Source organism: Rhincodon typus, chromosome 6 (genome assembly GCF_021869965.1).
Source record: "Rhincodon typus isolate 14 chromosome 6, sRhiTyp1.1, whole genome shotgun sequence".
Lineage (NCBI taxonomy): Eukaryota > Metazoa > Chordata > Chondrichthyes > Orectolobiformes > Rhincodontidae > Rhincodon > Rhincodon typus.
In genome coordinates this window covers 50,058,867-50,082,037 of record NC_063337.1, presented here as the reverse complement: position 1 = coordinate 50,082,037, position 23,171 = coordinate 50,058,867, and the positions used below count along the sequence as shown (strand labels likewise).

Below are 23,171 nucleotides of genomic sequence, written 5' to 3'. Positions count from 1 at the left end.
AATTTTTGAGTCATAGAGTCATACAGCAAGGAAACAGGCCCTTCATCCATGCTGACCAGGTTTCCCAAACCAACCTAGTCCCATTTACCTGCATTTTGCTCATTTCCCTCTAAACCTTTCCTATCCGTGTACCTGTCCAAATGTCTTTTAAATGTTGGAACAGTACTTTGCATCCACCACTTCCTCTGGCAATTCATTCCATACACTAACCACTCCGTAAAAAAATTGCGCCTCAGTTCCTTTTTAAATCTTTCTCCTTAAATCTCACCTTAAAAATAGGCCGTCTAATTTTGAACTCCACTACCCTGGGGAAAGGACCTTATCTGTGCCACTGATGATTTTATAAATGTCCTTAAGGTCACCCCTCAACATCCTACACTCAAGTGAAAAAGTTCCAGCCTATCCAACCTCTCCCTATAACTTAAACCCTCCAGTCCCAGTAACGTCCTCATAAATCTTTTCTGCAACCTCTACAGTTCAATAATATCCTTCCTAGAGCAGGGTGACCAGAATTGTACACAGTACTCCAAAAGTGACCACACCAACATCCTGTCCAACAGCAACATCACATCCCAAATCATGTACTCAATGTTCTGTCCAATGAAGGCAAGCATGCCCAACACCTTCTTTACCACCCTGTCTACCTGTGACACAACTTTCAAAGAACTAAGTGCTTGAACCATTTCTGAAGAAGGGTCCCGACCCAAAACGTCAGCTTTCCTGCTCCTCTGATGCTGCCTGGCCTGCTGTGTTCCTCCAGCTCCACACTGTGTTATTTCTTATACTTGAACCAAGGTCTCTTTGCTCGACAACACTACCCAGGCCCTACCATTAACTGTGCAAGTCCTGCCCTTATTCATCTGACCAAAATACAACAATGCAAATTAAACTCTATCTGCCTCTCCTCAACCTATTGTCCCAATTGATGATGATCTCTTTGTAATTTTAGATAATCTTCTTCACTGTCCACTATACCACCAATTTTGGTGTAATCTGTAAATTTACTAATCATGTTTCCTAAATTCTCACCCAAATTATTTATATAAATGATAAACAACAGTGGACACAGCACCGATCCCTGCGAAACATCACTGGTCACAGGCCTTCAGTCTGAAAAACAACCTTCCACCATTGCCCCATGTCTCCTACTGTCAAACCAACTTTTTATCCAATTGGCAAGCTCTCCCTGAATCCCATGTGATCGAACTTTACTAATCAGTCCACCATGTGGAACCTTGTGAAAGGGTACTAAAATCAATGTAGACCACATCTACTGCTCTGCCCTCATCTACCCCTTGGGCATGTCCTCAAAATAAACTCAATCAAATTTGTGAGACATGATTTTCCACACACAAATGTGTGTACATGTGTATGTGTGTGTGTCAGAGTCCTGCCTGCACAGACCTCTATTTTTCTTTAATGTAGAGGAGAAAAACATTTCAAACTATCCTATTTTCTTAATAAAATGTCAAAAAGTAACAATAACAGAATTTATTGAAGAGGATGAACCCATGGATAATTGATCACTTAAAGAACTAGTCAGGAGATAGTGGGAGGTGATAGCAGTCAATGTCCCATCTTGCTTAAGAGCCAGTTAGAGTTTGATCATGCTTCCCTTCAACCAATTAGTATTAAACATCACCTGGCTTAGGCCAATCAGAATGTAATGTTGTAATTGATCATGCTGTGGGTTTTGGTTGTGAAAGAGTTAATAAGGAACAGCTTTCAATGGCCAAGAACTGGCAGAAGGTTCTGTTCAATTAGATGTGGAAGATCCTCAAGGCATTAGAGAGAGTGAGTGAGTGAGAGAGATGGCAAACAGAGTAATAAACTGTGCCCTAAACTGAATTAGAAAGCAAGGGTCATCGTATACCTGTAAATTTACTGGCCTGCTTTAATAGGTATTATTAAAACCTAGGTAAAATTTTATGATTTACTGCACTAGACTATCTCTTGTTACCTTTTTAGTTAAAGTCTCAAATGAACAAATTAATCTTGGGGTTGCTATTTAAATTGTAGGAGACTCAGAACTTAAAACATTGACTTTAGTGATTTAAGATGATTGCTTATCACCAACTTTTCAAGGGCTATTAAGAACATAAGAACTAGGAGCAGGAGTACGCAATTTAGCTTCTCGAGCTAGCTCTACCATTTGATTCATCATGGCCTCAACTCCACTTTCCTGCCTGCTCTCCATAATATTTCAACCTACTATTAATTAAAAATCTGTCTATCTCCTTTAAATTTACTGAATGTCCCAGCATTCACTGCAGTCTGGGATAGTAAATTTCACAGAGTTATGATCTTTCGAGAAAGGTAATTTCTCCTTATCTATTTTAAATCCGCTACCTGATATAAGAGCAGGGAGGTCCATGCTGGAGCTGTACAGAACTTCAGTCTGGCCACAGCTGGAGTACTGTGTGCAGTTCTGGTCACCACACTATTGTAAAGATGTGATTACACTAGAGGCAGGGGTGGGGGAAGGAGATTTACCAGGATGAAGAGAGGCTGGATAAGCTCATGTTCTTTTCTTTCGAGCAGAGAAGATTTAGGAGGGGAACCTGAGAGAGGTGTCTAAGATTGAGGGGTAAGAATAGAGGGGATAGAAAGCAGCTGTTGCCCTTAGTTGAAGGGTCAATAACAAAGGGGCATAATTTTAAAGTGCAAGGCAGGTGATTTAAGGAAAAACTTTCACTCAGAGGGTATTTGAGGCAGGAAACCTCACAATCTTTAAAAAGTATTTGATGACCACTTGACATGTCCTAATATTCAAGGCTATGGTCAAATGTGGGAAAGTGGGACTAGTAGTAGGCAGTGGTAGGAACAAATGACTGCATATGCTGGAATCTGTTCTGAAAACAAAATGTTTCCAGTAGATAGTTGTATATTTTTGATGGTACAGACTCAATGTGCTGAAGACCTTCTTCTGGACTGTATTATTCTATATCCATTGTCCAAAAACTATGATCTCTTGTACTAGATTGCCCCACATGAGGAAATATCCTTTTTATGTCAACCTTTGTCAGTTCTCCTTTAGCATCTTAAATACTTCAATTAAATCTCTTCTCATTCTTCTCAACTCCAGAGAATTTCGGCCCAACCTGCTCAATCTCTCTTCTTGAGACAAGCCCTGAAATAACTCCATGGAGGCTGGTATCCCATCACTAAGTCTCCCTTTACTGACACATAGAGAGCCCTTGACACTGACCCAGCTAGCTCTCAGAGAGCAGAGCCTCTGACACTCCTGTTTGTATCTGTCAGCCAGGGTTCCCTGATTGGACCAGATTAACAGCCCCAATCATGGAACTCATATTCTATGAGGTCCACCTGGCTGACCTCATGACAATCACTACAAACCCCTCATCTCTGGAATCAGTCTCATGATAAAGGGCAGGCAATAAATGCTGACCCAGCTAATAATGCCCAAATCCTATGAATATAAAAAAAGCCAACTAAATAATGAATGCAACAATATCAAGAAGAAAATGGAATAAAACTATACATAACCAAGTTTAATTAGACACTTGTCATCTCCTTTTACTTTATAATTTTGTTTTCCTTATCCCATCGTTCAATTCAATTTTAAATGCGTTTATCTGTAGTTTTCTCCATTATGATAGAATTTCCAAATCCTAAAACTTTAATCATTTCCTCTCACTGCTGTTGCCTGTTAAGTATTTCCAGTGTTTTTCTGTTTGAGTCATACATACCTTCAGATATAATTAATGTATGCTGAGCAGTTGAGACATTAAAGTAATGTAACATAATGTAATGTTAATTAAGTCAAATATCATCACTTGTGTGTATATATAATGTTGTCAGTCAGAAGCAAAGATCCATATGAAGTAGATAACACTTTTCTGAAGGAGTTCATCGATTCAACACAACAGAAGCAAATGCCTGGCTCCTAATAAAGGAGATTTACCTACCCATTCATATTTTAGAATGTGGTTATGTAAATCCAGAACATTATTAATCATATGTTCAGGCTTCAGTTATTTGGTAGATTAGCTACACAAAGCTATTCAATTTGTCAGCTATCTATCGAATCATCTTAAATCAGTCTTATAACCTCAAACTCTGCTCACTGCTGTAATTAATGCCTAGCATCCATTGTCTCTAATTTAGTGGACACTAATTTGCCTGGATAACTTATGATATGAATTTTGTCAAATAACTGAGTCCTTTTTTTCTGAATGCTTTTTTTAAAATTCCCCCATACTACCACTGTATAGCAGTAGTAACTGAGTCCTTTAATGATTTACTACTCAATTATTAGGTAACTGATTACATTCTGTATGTATATTGTGATGTAAAATGTGATATGTATATATATTTAATATCACTTTGTTATAAGATTGGGTTTTGAATTAATAACATGTCGGGTTTCAATTTATCTGAAGTTAATCATTCACTTAACAGTTTTTCTGTGGAAATGGTGATTTCTTTTAAAACAGATTTTGAGATCAAGCTTTGGATTAATGGGTTTTCATGTACATTGTTAGGGTTTTACTACCAAGCAAGATAGATGAACTACAGTTTAGTGGATCAGGAGAGTTTTTTTAAACTTATGGGAGAGAGATATAGCTAGGTGAAAGATTTTTGTTTCTAATTTTACTCTGGGTTTTGAGCAGTCCTGTGAAGTCCTGCAAAGAAAATGCTTGTATAAGCCAGTGTTTCTGAAAAGGGAAAGATATAGAGTTAGTGTTAATCCCACACCAGAAGTGCAGAAGTTACTTGAAACTGAGTGTATACTTACATTCAGGTATTCGATAGCTCCATGAAGAAGCTCTCTGTAGTTCCAGTCTGTAAGTTAAAGTCACAAGTGACTTAAACCTATTGAGGTATTAGAGACTTGGGCATTGGTGTGAGCACTGTACTAGGGTTGTGTTTTGGGTACTATACAAAAGTTGTTGTTTTCTTTTCAATTTATAAAGGTGAGTTTTGGGATTAATGGGATTATACTTTAACTGTGTGATTTAAAAACCTTTGAATTTGTGGTATAGGTAAAGAATTTCAATCATTCTATGTTATCTTCATCTATTTTGTTAACAAACTTCTGTTTTATTGCTAAAGCAAAATCTGCAGCATTGTGTGCTTAAGTGTCAGTAAAAGACCACTTCATTAAAATCAAAACACAACAAAATATGATCTGTCAAGCCAGGTTTCAGTCTGAGATCTGACGTGTCCAATAGTAACATCAGCTTATATTATAACCCTATTAAGTATCAACTTTAAATTGTAGTTCATTACAAATAAAATGTTTGTTCTGTGGTCTGGCCATTCTCTTATTTTTCCTTGAGGGTAATGTAATCAAGGATTAGAAAATTAGATTTGTTTAAAATAAATTAGTGTACCTGGTGAGCCAAATGAGAAAAGATTCATCCCTAGACCTATCTTCATAGTAACATACCTAGATGTTAACTCCTTGTAAAGATGATGTCTGGTGTTTAAGGTGGGATTTAGAAATGATCTAATTTTTCTGTATATACTTTCTTTCATTATAGACTGGTTATTACACAATTATCAAATGTCATCCCTTAGTTAACAGTGTCGATCATACCTTCCCAAAAGTAGCTGCATTTATTGGAGTTAATCTATTGTGGTTACAATATTCCAGGTAAAACTGATAAATGAGACCACGAGGAATGCTCCAGCCTTCACAAACGTAAAAATGTTCAAGCAGCCTGAAAGAAAAGCGAATATAACATAAATGTGATGTTTGGTATTCTGACTAAAAGATGAAAAATTAAAGCTAGTGTTTACATGTTATTTTTATATTAAAAATGCAGTGGCACCCCAATCATGTACAACTTTTCATTCAATGATAATATCTTTACTGAAATTCTGTGGTCAGAAACTACTGTCACAAACCAACAGTGTAAGTCATTTACAATAGTGTTAAACCAACTGTACAAAGTACCAAATGCAACATATTTGTAGGTGCCTTGCCTCAATATATTAATTTGAGCCTTATCCATCATAACAACAGTTGGAAAGGGTCTTCTCTCTTTGTCAAACCAAGTTTAAAAAAAAGTGAGGAAAGCAAGGGAAAAATTAATGTCAAAATGTCAAACCAAAAAAAAAGTGGATTTAATGTCATTTACACATTGTTTTCACTTATTTCCAATTTAAAATATTCTAGATTATATACAAAGATCATCTTAGTAAAAGAAGCTTTAAGGCATCTTTAAGTGATATCGGTGCAATTGCTAGAGGAGCAGGGAAAGTAACAACGCTGCGATAGGCAGTAAGTATCACCTGAAGACAGCAGATAAGAAAACGACCTGTCGTAGATAGTCAAAGACTACCTGTGAATTAATTGGAGTTGATTGGAATTTTTTCTTGTTCTACTACAGCGAAAGAAGTTACTTGTAAAATAGAAGCTGGTAAGTGGTCAAAGTCTTTTCTACTTTAAAATGTGAACATAGTATACAAACAGATGGTAAAGTTAATAAATTAGGAAAAATTAGTAAATAATGAACTCAGTAAAAAGAATAGCAGTTTGCGAGATGGTTCAAGGCTGCAGCATGTGAGAGCTCCTGGATAGTGTTGTGATCCAGGGTAAACATGTTTGCAGTAAGTGCTTGAAGTTTGAGCAGCTTTGGCTTGGTTTGAGCTGGAGGTTCAATTACAGATAGCGGGAAGGTTACTCAGGCTTTTTGTACCAGGATGTAGTCACAACACTTAAAATAGGGTCTTCTGAGTCAAGGTCAAGGCCAATAGGGCATGACTGTGGGAGAGGCAGGGAAGGGGACCCAGTACAGGAGTGCGGGACTGTCAAATTCTGTGACTTACCAATAGGTTTGAGGTCTTCTTGACTTGTTAAGATCAGAGCAGCGTCTACAAGATGAATGTGCAAACTGATGGCATTATGCTCTGGGAAGCCATTCAAGTCAGGGAAGCAACAAAACATTGTAGTGGAATAGTGTGTGTATAAGTCTGTGCTTTGATATGTATTCTGTATATTATGGGCCAGTTTCAGAACTAGAAGGCACTGTTTCAAAATGTGAGGTTGCCCCAGCAAAGATGAGACTTTGAGTTGTCGGACCCTGGAACTCTTTGCCTCTAAAGACCGTGGATGTTATAAGACAGAAATGAATTATTTCTGAAGAAGCTATATCAGACTCTAAAGTTAACTCTGTTTCTCTCTCCACAGATGTTGACAGATCTAAATGTCTTTAGTATTGGTTGTTTTTGTTTCAGATGTTCAGCTTTTATGTAGATAGACTCTCGTTGGGATTGGAATCCAGGGTTTAAGATAGATGGGAATATGGATTTCGAAACACAAACAATACATTTTTATTGAATGGCAACACAGGCTGAACGGGCCCAGTGGTCGACTTCTGCTCCTGGTATGTTTTTGTATAGGAGTCAGACTCTACACTCTTGTAAAATCACTACTTCTCCATGGAATATTGTCAATTAAATAATACGGTATTTAGGTTTCCCAAAAGCCGTATTAATACTGAGATTTTGTTACAGTAAAATCTGAAGTTTGAGTAGAGGTCTTCTTTCTATGCATCCTTCATAGCAGAAACTTGAGCGATACGTTGTCGCCCAAAACTAAAACAGAATGCGCTAAACTAAATGTTTAACAATTATGTTTCTGCCTACGTTACATCAATAGGAGACCGATTTCCTCCATGGAAAAGCACAGTTTTCATTGGGTAATATAGTAGCTCTCTCTCTCTCGGGTTTTCTACAATGTACCTGCCTATTTGCTGGGCGTCCCTTAAATAGTGTCAACGCTATAAGCGGTAGAATTTGTATCAATCAAGTCCGTGGAGATGCTAACATACTGTAAACACCAGCTTCCTCTGCAGATCAAAGTTGGTCTTAAAAAACGAACTATTTAAGCCACTTTAAAAGGCTATTGTTTTAAATTAAAAAATACCATTGAATGGCTTTCCTATAGTTCATAATAAAACTCATAGCTGAATAATTCATTTCAGTTTCAAACACATTTAGAACTTGAATCTCTTAAAAAGGATAAGATTATTTCCGTAACATGATGTAAATAATTCAGTTATTTTCGATCAATTGGTGGCCTATTGTTATCATGATTTCATGTCTCACCACTTGACAAGTTCAGGGTGACAGCCTTTGGCCGCTCCGGGTTGCTCCATGCTGCTTCTCCTCGGGGGCTGTACAAGCTCCTCTGCCCCTCGGAGCTAAAGCTTGTGATTGGAATATTTGAGTGGAACGCGCTGCACTTCAAAAACAATTAGTAACAAAGTAGCGGAATAGAACTAGATACGATTTCAGGAATAAACTTCTGTAACTGTTCCATTTGGGGCTTCTTTAAATTCTGCTTAATATACAAAAGTCATTTTTCGATTTTATGTGAACCAAAACATGACATTTTGCTTGAATTATATCACTATAGTGTGTACCAGAAAGAAATGTGTCTTGTGGCCTCTCAATGGAAAACACTACAGTAACAATGGTATAAGCCCAAAACGAAATGAGCAAGAAGTTTCCTACTTGTCTCCCTTCTTTCTTGAATAGTGCCTTTACATTTGCAATTTTAGAATGTTCAGATCCTCTCCAGAATCTAGGGATTTTGGAAGATTGCAGTCAATGAATCCACCAACTCTGAAACCATTTCTTTTAATAACCTATGATGTGGTCCATCACTTTAAGAGATCTTGTCAGCCTTTAGTTCCATTAGTTTTCCTCACTTCTTCTTCAATGTTAGTGATTGTTTTAAGTTCCTTCCTACATTTACCCTCTGGATTTTCTACTCTTCTAATTGCAATGGTCATAGAATGTTGACATGGAATGTTTTTATTTCAAACGTAGAGATTTGAATTTATGTTGTAGAACATTGTATCAAAAAATGAAAGGAAATGAGTGTTCAGAAGAACATGCCATCCTCACCTAGTCTGGCCACATGACTCCAGATGCTCAACAATGTCACAGACTCTTACATGTCTCCTGAAACAGGCAAGCAAGCCACTCAGTTGTACTAAACTACTATAAAGTGTGGTAAGGAGAATGAAATCACAACCCAGGACCGACCAAGATACCAGAAACATCTCTGAACAGTGCATCAGTGAGTCAGTGCAGAGCTTCAGTAGAGTAGAAACATACTCCTGCATGATCTGCAACCTCACGGCCTGGTATGTGTACCATTTATCAAGCCAAGGCATCAGCCATGGTTCAACGAAGTGTAGGAGGGCATGCCAGGAGTAGCACCTGGCATACATAAAAATGAAATATCAATCAGGTGAATCAGGACTACTTGCATGTCAAACAGTGTAAGCAACAAGCGATAGACAGGGAGAAGCATTTCCACAACCGGCAGATCAGATCTGCCAGAATCCTGCTGCATTTGGTGGTTAATAATTACATAATTCACTGTAAGAGCAGCCTCCACAATATCCTCATCATCAATGATAGACGAGTCCAGCACAACAGTACAAAAGATAACACCTAAGTATTCGCAACAATCTTCAGCCAGAAGTACCCAGTGGATGATCCACCTCTGCTTCCTCCAGAGGTCCCATCTTCAGTCAATTCCATTCACAATGTATGATTTCAAGAAACAGCCGAACTAACTGGATACTGCAAAGGTTTTGGGTCCTGACAACATTCCAACAATAGTTCTGAAGACTACGTGTTCCAGAATTTGCTATGTCCCTAGCCAGTCAATTCTAGTACAGCTACAACATTGGAATCTACCTGACAATGCAGAAAATTGCCCAATTATGTCCTGTACATGAAAAGCAGGACACATCCAAACCTATCAATTATCACCCCATCAGTCTATTCTTGATTGTCAGTGAAGTGATCAAATGGGTCAACATTAATATTATGTAGAAAGAATGCTGGAGAAACTCAAGGTAGCATTTCTGGGAAGAGAAACAGTTAACATTTCAGTATGGTGTGTCTTTTCTTCAGAACGGGTTTCTAACCCTTTTCCATTCAAGGTATCTCGCTACCGCCTCATCAAGAGCAATTGAGCCTAAAGAGTGACACATCTTCTGAAATAAATTTATCCGATTAGATTATTTATTAGAGAGATACCCATAATTTGCAGTTTAGTAATCACATCACACCTATAATGTTTCACCTTTCTTCTTTTCAGCTGCTGTTTCAGTTATTGTGCTTCTAGTATTATTTTTGCTTCAGATTACTGTATTTGCACTTATTTTCTTTTGTAATTGAAAGTGTATTTGTTTGCTGCCTTGAAAATTGTAATCTGACTTCAACATTTCAAAAACAGTTTAGAAATACAACAGCAAAACAAAAGTTTACTAAATCAATCAACACAAACTAAATTACTACACTACCCTAGCCACAGGATGAATGAATCATTCAGTTTCATCGAATTTTGTTTTGTCAATTTTGCTTTGTTTCTGCCACCTCAGATGGGGAGGTCAGAGTCCACCCTTGCGGACTGAGTGGAGGTATTCTGTAAAGCAGATCTATATTTGGTCTCTCCAATATAGAGGTGACAGTACTGTGAGCCATGGATGCAGCAGACTAGACTGAAAGAAATGCATGTAAATTGCTGCTTCACCTGAAAGGTGTGTTTAGGGCCATGGACAGTGAGGAGAAAGGAAATAAAGGGGCAATTCAGTGTCTTTAAACAGCATAGAAACAGGCTCTTCAGCCCATCATGTCTGCTATGTTCATCAAACATCCATATATTCTAATTCCATTTTCCAGACAGTAAGTTTCAGATACCTGCTCTATGGATGAAATAAAAAAAATCCACACATATCCTCTAAAACTCCTCTTCCTTATCCTCGTAAGATAAAACTTTACCTTTTGTTTATTAACTTCTTTACTCTAGGTAAAGGTATCTCTCTATCTACCCCATCTATGCCACTCAGAACTTTGAATCAGATTCCTCTGTGCTCCAAGGAAAACCCCAGTCTATTTAGTTTCTCTTCATAGTTGACTTATTCCAGCCTAAGCAACATCCTGGTGAATTTCTTCTGCACACCCTCAAGTGCAATCACATTCCTCCAATGGTGCAGGGACCCCAGAAATGCACACAGCTGTAGCCTAACTAATATTATATACAATTCCACCGCAACTTCCTTACTGTTGTATTCAGTACCTTCTTTATTGAAGGCAAATATTTCATATGCCTTAACTGCCATATCTACCTGTCCTGCTGACTTCAAGGATATAAACACCAAGGTTCCTCTGATCCTCCATATTTCCAAGGCTCCTACCATTCAAAGTGTACTCCCTTGCCTTGTTAGTCCTCCCAAAACGCACCACCTCAGCTTTTAGGATTAAGTCCATTTGCCACTTTCGGCCGATCTATATCACCCTGTAGTTTAACGCTTTCTCACTTGCTACTTATCACAGCACCAATTTTCATGGCATCTGCAAACTTACTGATCATATCTCCTATAATCATATCTAGATCATTAAAGTAAACAACAAACAGCAAGGGACCCAGCACTGAATGCTGTAGTATTCCAACACAGAAAGAGGGATGCTGCAAAGAAGATCAATCAACTTCAAAATAAAATCAACTCTTTATTTTGTCATGCTGGCTACTTAATATCTTCCAGCACCATCTTTAGACTTGCAGCTGCTTCTCATCACTTGAGAATTGTGTCAGCTTTCTTTCTGCACTTTGCACCACCTAGAGGTGTCATTCATTGGATAATATGTCCAGATGTAAACTGTATATTTCTTTATTGAACATGCAATAATTACAAAAAACAACATGCATTGATATTCATTCATTCAATCATGGAATTTTCAGAAATATTCAATCTATAAATATAGAAGTATTTCACAACTATAAAAAGCCAAAGAAGGTAATTTCAAAAAAAGAGAGATTTAAAGACCGAAAAACAAAATTGCTGCGAAATATTTTTGCAATTTTGCCACATATGAATTTGCTTTTGTGTGGAAATATGCAACAGACAGCCACATGCCAATGTTATTTTGGGTGGGGAAATGAAAAATAATCTATATAAAATCATGACCTTTGTCATCTCGTAGGAGTATGGGCATATATATAATATATATAAATAAAAATTATTTGCACCATGCTTTTTCCATATAGTTTCTGATTATATTACTGTGTAAAGTACTGATGTGGATGTGTGCACATTTTTAACTTTTTAAAACACAAACAACAAATAAAGTTATTTTCATATTTATAACTTGGACAAGAAAATTGAGGAATTTATCTTTGATGCAAGATGGGTGGATGATGGCCTAGTGATATTATCGTGAGACTATTAATCCAGAGACCCGCGTAATGTTCTGGGGACCGGGGTTTGAATCCCGCCATGGCAGATGGTGGAATTTGAATTCAACAATAATCTGGAATTAAGAGTCCAATGATGACCATGAAGCCATTGCTGATTGTCAGGAAAAACCTATCTAGTTCACTGACATGCTTCAGGAGAGGAAATCTGCCATCCTTAACTGGCCTGGCCTATATGTGACTCCAGACCCACAGCAATGTGATTGACTCCTAACTGCCCTCTGGGCAATTAGGGATGGATAATAAATGCTGGTCTAGCCGGTGATGCCCACATCCCATGAGTGAATTAAAAAAAAGAGATCATTTACATTTAATTACTTTCCTTCAACTAAAGACTCACTTTGGACAGTCACCATCTTCGGGAGGTAGATTTTACGGAACTGTCCTAAAATTCATTTATTGGAAGTCACCAATTCACTGCAGCTTAAACATTTTTGACTTGGCATCCGAAATTATTAAAGTATCAACTTGCACATAAGTGAACAGAATCAATGACACACCCTATGTGATTATTTTACGTCAACCTGCAAGAACTATAAATACCCATATAAAATCAATTAAACAGTAAATCATATAATTTTGTAAGGTTCTGATTTTTGTAAGAGTACTGATGGGGAGAGAATCCTATTTTTCGCAACAGATCACTTATGACATACACCGTTTTGTCATTATCAGCATAAAACACAGACATTTTCCTGCAATGACAAGTACTGTAGAAAATGCAGCTTGTTGTTGCTTCAGAAACATCAGCTCTTTTCATAAACTCTGCTTAAAATGACCTCCGTTTGATCATTCCCATGACAGTAAAGATCCAAAGCGCATAGAAGGTGCTTTCCATTTAGCTTGGATATTGTGCCTATGATTTGATCTGAGAGAGACATCATTCATTATTTGATACACATTATACATTGATGATACAAATAACATTTACAAGACATGTTCAGTATTTGAAAACACACCATTTTAGTTACAAATCAGCAGGAGTCAAATTTGCTAATATCATGACACTTTGTGAATCAAAAACATTGAAACACTTATGGCACAGATGTCATTCTAGTCACTAACCATGCTCGTCAAATAAGGAAAATCCAGCCTTGTCCCATGTTTCAGATATTCATTCTTAGCCCTGTAGCATTTCTTATTATCAATTTGTTCACAGGATATGACTATTGTTGGCTAGGCTAGCATTTAATGCACATTCTAAATAGCCAGGAGAAGGTGGTGGGGAGTTGCTTTCTTGAATTGCTGCAGTCTTTAGAATGTTGGGACATTCACAGCGTTGTTTGGAAAGGACTTCAATCATTTTGACCTAGTGACAGTGAAGGAACAGCAAAATCGGTCCAAGTCAAGATAGTGTATGGCATGCAGGAGGTGAAATTCCCAAGAAGCTGCTGCCCTTGTACTTCTTGGTAATTAAGCAGTGGGTATGGAAGGTGTTGCATAAGGAGCCTTACCGCAGTGCATCTTGTAGATGGTACACAATGCTACCACTGTGTGTTGGTGCTACAGGGAATAAATGAGAACGCTAGCGGACGGTATGTGAATCCAGTGGAATGCTTTGTCCTGGATGATGTCAAGCTGAATATTATTGGAGCTCCACCCACCCAGACAAGTGGAGGGTATTCCATCGCGCACTTGACCTTTGCCTTGTAGATAGTGGTCAGACATTGGGTAGACACAAGGGTGAGTTATTCAATTCCTAACCTTGACCTATTCTTCTAGTCATTATTTTTATATAATTGTAAAGTTTAGTTTCTGGCAATTTGGATCACCCAATGCTGATGCTGATAGTGGGGAATTTAACAATGATAATGCTATTGAATATCAAGGGGCAATAGTAAGATACTCATTAGATTTTAATTCCAGACTTTATTGAATTATAGATATTATGACATGGTATGAATAGCCTGACACTTAAGTGGCATCTAAGGTTTTGGAGTAGATCTGTAGCTCGGGTTGTGGGTGTTGAGGTTGGTTGGCTCGCCGAGCTGGTTTGTTGTTCCGCAGACGTTTCGTTACCGTGCTTGGTAACATCCTCAGTGCAGCCTCTGATGAAGCGTCGGTGTGTTTTCCCGCCTGGTTTTTAAACTCTGGGGTCTGTTGCGAGGGATTGCCTCACTTCCGGGTTTCCTCCGTAGTGGAATGTATATGGGGTTGAGTTCAATGTGTTTATTAATAGCATGCTTCATGGAGTGCCATGCTTCCAGGAATTCTCATGCTTGTCTCTGCCTAGCCTGTCGCAGGATCTTGGTGTTGTCCCAGTTGAAGTCGTGGTTCTACTTGTCCATGTGGATTGAGATGAGTGAGTATTGGTCGTGTCTTTTTGTAGCCAGTTGGTGTTCATGTACTCTTGTTGTTAGTTTCCTTCCTGTTTGTCCGATGCAGTGTTTCTCGCAGTCTCTGCAGGGGATCTTGTAGATGACATTGTTCCTGTCCATGGCGGGGAGTGGGTCTTTAGTTCGGGTGAGCACTTGTTGTAGGGTTGATGTGGGCTTGTGTGCCACTCTGATGCCCAGTGGTCGTAGAAGTCTTGTGGTGAGTTTTGACCTGTTCCTGATGTAGGGTAGTGTGATGAGTGTGTCGGGGCATGTAGAATCTTTCTGATGCTGTTCCTGTAGGCATCTCCTGACCCAGTTCTTTGGATATCCATTATCCTTGAACACTTGGAAGAGGTATTCCTCCTCCGCTTGGCGTAGTTCCGTGTTGCTACAGTGTGTTGTTGCCCTTTTAAATAGTGTTTGCACGCAGCTTCATTTGTGTTTGCTGGGATGGTTACTATTGAAGTTCAATACCTGGTCTGTGTGTGTGGCTTTTCAGTGTACTTTCGTTTGCAGTTCGCCATTTGTCTTGCGCTCTACCACGATGTCCAGGAATGGGAGTTGTTTGTTCTTCTCCTTCTCTCTGGTGAATTTTATTCCAGTGAGGGTGTTGTTTATGAGTTTGTGTGTCTCTTCTAATTTGGTCCGTTTAATGATGACAAAGGTGTCGTCTACGTAGCTTTTCCATAGTTTAGGTTGGATTTGCGGAAGGGCAGTCCTTTCCAGTCTTTGCATCACTGCTTCTGCTATGAGTCCAGAGATAGGCGATCCCATGGGTGTCCCGTTGATTTGCTCATATGTTTGGCCGTTGAAGGTGAAGTGGGTGGTCAGGCATAGGTCCAGTAGTTTAAGCATTGTGTCCTTGGAGATGGTTTCACTGGGGTCGTGTTCTTGTTCAAGTAGTGTTGTCATTGTTTCTCTTGCTAGTGGTATGTCTATTGATGTGAATTGGGCAGTGACATCAAACGATATCATGGTCTCTTCATCCTCTATCTTTATGTCTTTGATGGAGTTGAGGAATTCTTGGGCTGAGTGGGGTGATTTGTTGACTAGGTGCTTGAGTCTTCTTTGTAGTTCTCTGGCTAATCTGTGCGATGGAGTGCTTGGTAGGAAGACTATGGGTCTGAGGGGGACTTCCGGCTTGTGCACTTTAGGGAGGCTGTAGAATCGGGGTGTGTTGGTTCCTTCGGGTTTCATTTCATTCAATTAAGTGGCACGTAAAATTCATTAGCAAATCTGACCTTATAGTGGAGTGATGATCATTAGTGAAGCAGCTAATAATGGTAGGGTCTAGAATAGATTACAATAGTTAGGTGATTGTTTTTGACTGGTGCAGATGCAATGGACCAAAGGGCCTTTTTCTGTACAGTAGATTGTTATGACACTACCCTTAAGAAGTTCTGCAGTGTGATGCTGAGCTGAGATGATTGGCCACGAACAATAACAACTGTCTTAGACTGTGTCTGGTATGACTCCAACCACCAGAGTTTTCCCAATTTCCATGATTCAGGTTTTTTTTGGGTACTTTGATGCCATATTTGGTTGAATGCTGCCTTGATGTCAAGGACAGTCACTCTCACCTCACTTCTGTAGTCTACAGCTTTGGTCCAAGTGTGAACAAAAGTGCAGAGAGGTCAGGAGGCAAGTGGCCCTGTAGGAACCAAAACTCAGTGTCAGTGAACAGCTTATTCTTTAACTGGTGTCACTTATTAGAACTGTCAAGGCACCTTCCATCATTTTTCTGATGATTGAGAATAGATTGATAGGATGGTAAATGGTTGGATTGGATTTGTCCCACTGTCGTGCACAGGATGTAACCAGATAATTTTCCACTTTGTCTGGCAAATGCTAAGGAGGAAGTGAGGGGGTAGTGGTATTTGGCAGAGCAATGGTGTTGTAGTATTGTTGCTGGACTAATAATCTAGAGACCCAGGGTTCTTGACATCCAGGTTTGAATCTCACCATGGCAGATAATGGAATTTGAATTAACTAACAATCTGGAAATAAAAATTTAATGATGAAATGAAATATTGATTTAGGGAAGGAAACTGCAAACCTAGTTTGGTCTATTTGTGACTCCAGACCCACAACAATGTCATTGACTCTTAAGTGCCCTCTGAAGTGGCCTGGCTAAACATTCAGTCGAAAGTTTCAGAAAGGAATGAAACCAAAATGTACCATCTAGCATTGACTAAGGCACCAGATAATATAAAACACAGCCCTGTCAACTCTGTAAAATTGTCCTGACTAACATCTGGGGACTAGTGTCAAAATTGGGAGAGCTGTCTCACAGACAAGTCAAGAACAACCTGACTGTCATATTCACAGAACCACATTCTTACATACAATGTTCCAACAAAACCATCACCATCCCTAGGCTTGTCTCAACATCAATACAGACCCAGTTAGAGGTGGCAGAGCAATGGTGTGCAGGTATGAGGGACTTGCCCTATAAGTTACTGACATTGACTCTGGAGCCCATGAAGTCTCAATGTACCAGGACATACATAGTCAGGAAACCTCTTACTGATTACTGCATAATGTTCCCCTTTGATGAATCTCTTTCATGTTGAACATCACTTCAAGGAAGCACTGAGGGTGGCAAGGGCACAAAATGTACTCTGGGTGAGGACTTCAAAGTCTATCACCAAGAGTGGCTCGGCAGCAATACAAATGAGTTGACCCACTCGTAAAGGACATTGCTGCCAGACTAGGTCTGCAGCAGATGGTGAGGGAATTAATGGGAAAAGCATATTTGACTTCATCCTCACCAATATGCCTGCATCTGTCCATGACAGTATTGGTAAGAGTGAACACAACACAGACCTTGTGGAGACCAAGTCCTGTCTTCACACTGAGAATCCCTCCATCATGTTGTGTGGTTCTATCACAGTGCTAAATGGGATAAACTCAGAATCAATCTAGCAACTCAAAACTGGACATACATGCGGTGCTGTGATCTATCAGCAGCAGCAACATTGTACTTGAACACCAATATGCAACCTCATGGCCCAACTCACTCCTTACTGTACCGTTACCATCAAAGAAGGAATCAATCCTACTTCAGTCAATAGCACAGAGAGTATGCCAGGAACAATACTAGAATATCTAAATTTGGTGAAGTTACAACATCGTACTACTTGCATGCCTTCAGCATAAGCAGGAAGTGAAAGACAGAACTAAATAATTCCACAGCCAACAGATCAGATCTAGATTCGACAGTCCTGCCACTTCCAGTAAGAATGGTGATGGACAAATAACAACCCCAAAGGAAGTCTCATTGAAAGAAAGAACAGACCCAAGGGTCTGTATGGCCTATTCCTGTTCCCATGTTCTTAGAAGGAGGCTCCACGAATATTCCAATTGTCAATAATAGGGGAGCCTATCAATGCAATGAACTAAAGCTGAAACATTTGCAACAAACTTCAACCAGACGTATCAAATGGAACTGTCCTGGTCTCCTCAATAGTTGCCCAGCATCAGAAAAGCTAGTCTTCAGCCAGTTCATTCCACATGATATCATGTGGGGTTAGTTCTGAAGAACAAGTCTCCAGTACAAAGCTTTGCAGTATCTAATATCTTCAACCATTTTTTGATATCACGTACAGTGAATCAAATCAATTGTATCTGTGCTGCCTGAGGCCTTACTACAGCACTAGGATAGATTTACACACTCAGTACTTCTGGATAAAGATGGTTGCAAATGCTTCAGCCTTGACTTTAGTGCTGAGGTACCAACTTCCCTCATCACTGGGATGGTAATTCTAGAGATTCCACTCTCTATTAATTGTTCAACCGTCCACTTACAGGGCAGTCCACACGCGTTCCTTGGAGATATACATGACATCAAAGTGACTGGACAGGGTGAATACTGAAAAGGGCTACCTCTTGAGAGCTACTGAAGGCATTTCAAATTGTTGGATCTTCCATTTAAGACAGAGATAAGGTGGGTTAAGTGGAGTAGGTGTCAGTTGGAGAACTATTGGGAAGAGTGATTATAGCATCATAACATTTAGTTAACCATGGAAAAGGACAAGGAGCAACCTAAAGTAAGATATGCAATTGAAAGCAGGCTTTCCTCCATGGGGTGAGAATAGACCTATCTCAGGTAATTTCAAAATCAAAGTTTGGCCTGCAAAACTATCGCGGAGTAATCAGCTGACTTTAAAAAGGGAGAGATGATTCATATACAATGATGGTACATTCCCATGAGCAGAAAAGGTAGACCAACCAAAGCTGAAGCTCTTCAGATAACAAGAAATAAAGGGTATGATAAAACAATAAAAGGGGCTTTATGACAAACGTGAGGGTAATCAGACAAGTGAGATTTAGGCTGAAAGTAAATAATCCAGAAGTGAACTGAGAAAGGAAATCAGAGAGCCAGAGAGAGAGATAACAAAAGGCCAGCTTGCACAAAAGGGGATCCAAGTCTTCTGCAAGTATATAAATAGTAAAAACGTAGCAAGGCAGAAGAATGGGATTGATTAGAAATCAAAAAGCATCCACTTGTAAAGGTTGAGAATACTACTGAGGTATTAATTGAGTACTTTTTCTACACTTAATTCAAAGTCATAGTGAAAGAGTGGGTAAGTTGAGGCTATAATTTGGTAAAAAGGCATCTGAAAATCTGGCAACTTTTAAGATTGATAATGTCATGAAGACTTAATGAAATGTAGCCAAAGATTCTAAGACAAGTAAGGGAGGGAACAGCAGAGGCTTGACTAGAAATTTCCAAGCTGCATTAAATACAGGGATAGTGCCTGAGGACAAGAAAACTGTAAATGTCACATTTTCATTTAAACAAGGCTAGAAGGATAAACACAGCAAACACAGGCCATACAGTTTGACTACTGGCTGTGACAAAGCTTTAGAGATGATATACTGGGTCTAAATTAGCAGCCACTTGGACAAATTCAGATTATAGTAATTAGTGAAAGCCAGCATAAATTGGATAAAGGCATATCATGTTTAACTAATGACTTTTTTTTAAAATGAGGTAACAAGAGATGATTGAGGAGGGTAATACTGTTGATACGGTATATATAAATTTCCAAAAGGCATTTGATAAAATTCCACTTTATAAACTTGCCGGCAAAGTTGAAACCAATAGAATAAATCAATATTGGTAGCATGGAAACAAAGTTGGCTGAGTGACAGGAATACAGGCTAATGAATGAATGATTATTTTCATGACTGTATGAGACTATTCAGTGGATCCTCCAGGCGTCTGTTAGGGTTCCACTGCTTTTCTTCATTATACAATATGAATGGGTACAATTTTAAAATTTATAGACAATTCAAAATATGCAAGTATCATGAACTGTGAGGTGGATAATGATAAACTCCACAAGAATACAGACAGGCTGAAAGAATGGGCAGAATCATGGCAGATAAATTGTAATGAATTGAAGTTTAACATGTTAAGACCATAAGATGTAGGAACAGAAGTACGCATTCAGCACATTGAGTCTGTTCCACCATTCAAAGAGATCATGGCTGATCTGATGGCTGATCCGCTTTCCTGCCTATTATCCATAACCTCTGATTCCCTTACTGACAACCCAGTAATTAACAACCCAGCCTCAACAGCCCTCTGCGGTAAAGAATTCCACACATTCACTATCCTCAGAGAAGAAATTCCTCCTCATCTTTTGTCTTAAATATATGACGACTTATTCTGAGATAATGCTCTTGAGTGCTAGACTCTCCCTCAAAGGGAAACAACCTTTCCATACCTACCCTGTCAAATCCCTTAATATATTTTGTTGTGAAGAATATATTTTGTTGTGACAAAATCAAATATAAAGGGTACAGTTCTAAAAGTAATACACAAACAGAGAGACTTGGGATATATGTGCAAAAATGACTGAAGGTGGCATGGCGGGTTGGGCAACTGATTACAAGGTAAGTGGACTTTGGGCTTTATAAACAGAAGCATACAGTATTGAAGCTATAATCAACCTGCACAAAGCTTTGATTTTGCTTCAAATGGAGTATTGTGCCCAATTCCCAGCACCAAACTTTAGAAAAGTATGTGAAACTTTACAGAAGGTGCAGAAAATACTTAGCGGGATTGTTCCAATGATGAAATACTTAGAGACACATGGAAGTATTTGAGAAGAACTCCAGCTTCTCTAACAAAACATTGAGGCCAAATTTGATTGAAACTTTCAAAACTCATGATGGGGCCTAGACAGGGTGGCCAGGAATTGTTGCCATAGAGTCACGCAGCCATACAGCATGGAAACAGATCATTCAGTCCAACTACTCCACGCCAACCATGTTCTCAAACTAAACTAGTCCTACTTGCCTACTTTTGGCCCATATACCTCCAAAACTTTCCTATTCATGTACTTATCCAAATATCTTTTAAATGTTGTAACTGTACCTGCATCTATCACTTCTTCTGCCAGTTCATTCCACCTAAGAACCAACATCTGTGTAAAAAAAGTTGCCCCCATGCCCTTTTTAAAACTTCCTCCTCTCACTTTAAAAAATATGCCCCCTAGTTTTGAACTCCCCCATTCCAGAGAAAAGACCCTTGCTATTCACTTTTTCTATGCCCCTCATGATTTTGTACATCTCTATAAGGTCATCCCTCAACTTCCTATGCTCCAGTGAAAAAAGACCCAGCCTATCCTTATAAGTCAAACCCTCCATTCCCAGCAACATCCTGGTAAATCTTTTCTGAACCCTCTCCAATTTAATAATATTCTTTCTATAGCAGGGCAACCAGAACAGCACAGGGTATTCCAGAAGAGGCCTCACCAACATCCTGTACAACCTCAACATTGGCAGAAGTGTCAAGAATCAGTGATACTAATGTGAACTGATGTAAGTTCCAAAAAAAAGTCATATTAAACTTGAAATGTTAATTTTGTTTTTCTCTCCACATATGCTGGTTTCTCCAGCTCTTTGTTTTGGTACCGATGTGAGTGATTGGTAAAAGAAAAATGATGACCTAAGGAAAAATCTTTTTTATGTAGTGAGTAACACTAATCAGGAATGCATTTCTAAGACTGTGGTGGATGCAGATACAATTGTGGCTTTCATAGGATAAAATGAAGACAAATATATTTGTAGGGGTCCTGGCAAAGCATAGGAGTGGGACTAGTTGTGTTGCTTTTGCAGAGAAACAATATGGACATGACAGACTGAATGGCCTCATTCTGTTTGTGTAACCAATCTCATAATTCTATGATCTGTACCCTCACCTCACCAGTTTATTTATGACTTCTTGCATTTAACTGTTATGACTGAGAAAGTCCTTTGGTGTCTAATTTCTAGCTCGTTTGCTTGAATTTCTAAATTTGCTCATTAATTTTCTGTCTTTAATTTCCAACTTTGCTTCCCTTCCTTCTTAAGTTATGGCAAGGTTCCAAACCCTGCTAATTGAGAGTAGAGACTGTATGAGAAATTAATTCCATATTTGAAATTAAATCTTTAAAGATTAGTACTGACCACATGTTTTTCTAGAAGTTGTTATATGTTTTACAAACATGGCATAATTGCTCTTTGTGGATACAAATTTACCAATATGCATTCATCTCTTGAACGTTAAATGGGTGAGGTGATGATTATAAACAAGTAGGAACATCAACTTTGACAAAGTGAGTTGTGAAACAAAAGTCCATTTCATAGCTTCTAACTGTGAGTTGTTTATATTCATCTTAATTTGAGATATAAACAGTCTTATTACCATTTATGATTGAAGTTTCAGAAGTCCAACCACCAGACAGGATGGAAATAAAAGTGGTGTCATTTGCACCAGTAATGAAGATCTTGTCAGTTGTCAGCGGTAGAAATACAACATCCAAAGCAATTTCCTGATTTAGATCTGTCAAAGGTGACACAATAGTGTTGAAAAAAAATCAGGTACAGATAGTTCTTACTGATCAAAGCCATAAATACTTACCAACAATCGTCAATGCATAGTAACCATTACTCCAAGCAGTGGCAAAATCTCTAGCACAATTAGAGGAATCAAATAGTAATGAAGAACATCTTGATGATTGGAGGTTATGCTGGCTCATTATTGCTTCCTTTTTTGCATACTCAAATTTTTGTGGACAACTTTCAAGAAGGAGATGGCCAAATGACAAGAATTCTTTCACTCGACTTTTAATCTCTGACCACTTTGAACTTTCCCATGACCAATTTAAGGATTTCGATTTTGGAACTTCATCCATTTCAGAGATATCTAAAAGAGAAGGTTAAAATATTCTTTATTGAAAGGAAATAAATTCAAGCATACTACAGCATTTAATCTAGCACTGAAGCATTAAATTCTGCCTAGAAACATCATGCAATCCGACCAAAGACATCTTTCCCTCCCCACCCTTATCTGCTTTCCGGAGGGACAACTCTCTCCGTGACTCCCTTGTCCGCTCCACACTCCCCTCCAGCTCCACCACACCCGGCACTTTTCCCTGCAACCGCAGGAAGTGCTACACCTGCCCCCATACCTCCTCCCTCACCCCCATCCCAGGCCCCAAGAAGACTTTCCACATCAAGCAGATGTTCACCTGCACATCTGCCAATGTGGTATACTGCATCCGCTGTACCCGGTGTGGCTTCCTCTACATCGGGGAAACCAAGCGGAG

At 38.9% G+C, this 23,171-nt stretch overlaps 2 protein-coding genes across 2 annotated transcripts in view; both read right to left on the bottom strand.

Annotated features, from left to right (window-relative positions):
• LOC109928303 (DNA-binding protein RFX8) overlaps positions 1-8,129 on the bottom strand; it is a 70,442-nt gene extending 62,313 nt beyond the window's left edge. Inside the window, exons 1-2 of the mRNA XM_020528286.1 lie at positions 8,080-8,129; positions 5,564-5,687 (exon numbers count right to left, since the gene is read on the bottom strand). Coding sequence (XP_020383875.1) covers positions 5,564-5,687; positions 8,080-8,129 — 174 coding nt within the window. The remainder of the gene's footprint in view (positions 1-5,563; positions 5,688-8,079) is intronic.
• Positions 8,130-22,238: 14,109 nt separating this feature from the next.
• LOC109927175 (RPA-related protein RADX-like) overlaps positions 22,239-23,171 on the bottom strand; it is a 74,533-nt gene continuing 73,600 nt past the window's right edge. The window contains exons 8-9 of the mRNA XM_048597955.1: positions 22,484-22,768; positions 22,239-22,405 (exon numbers count right to left, since the gene is read on the bottom strand). Coding sequence (XP_048453912.1) covers positions 22,239-22,405; positions 22,484-22,768 — 452 coding nt within the window. The remainder of the gene's footprint in view (positions 22,406-22,483; positions 22,769-23,171) is intronic.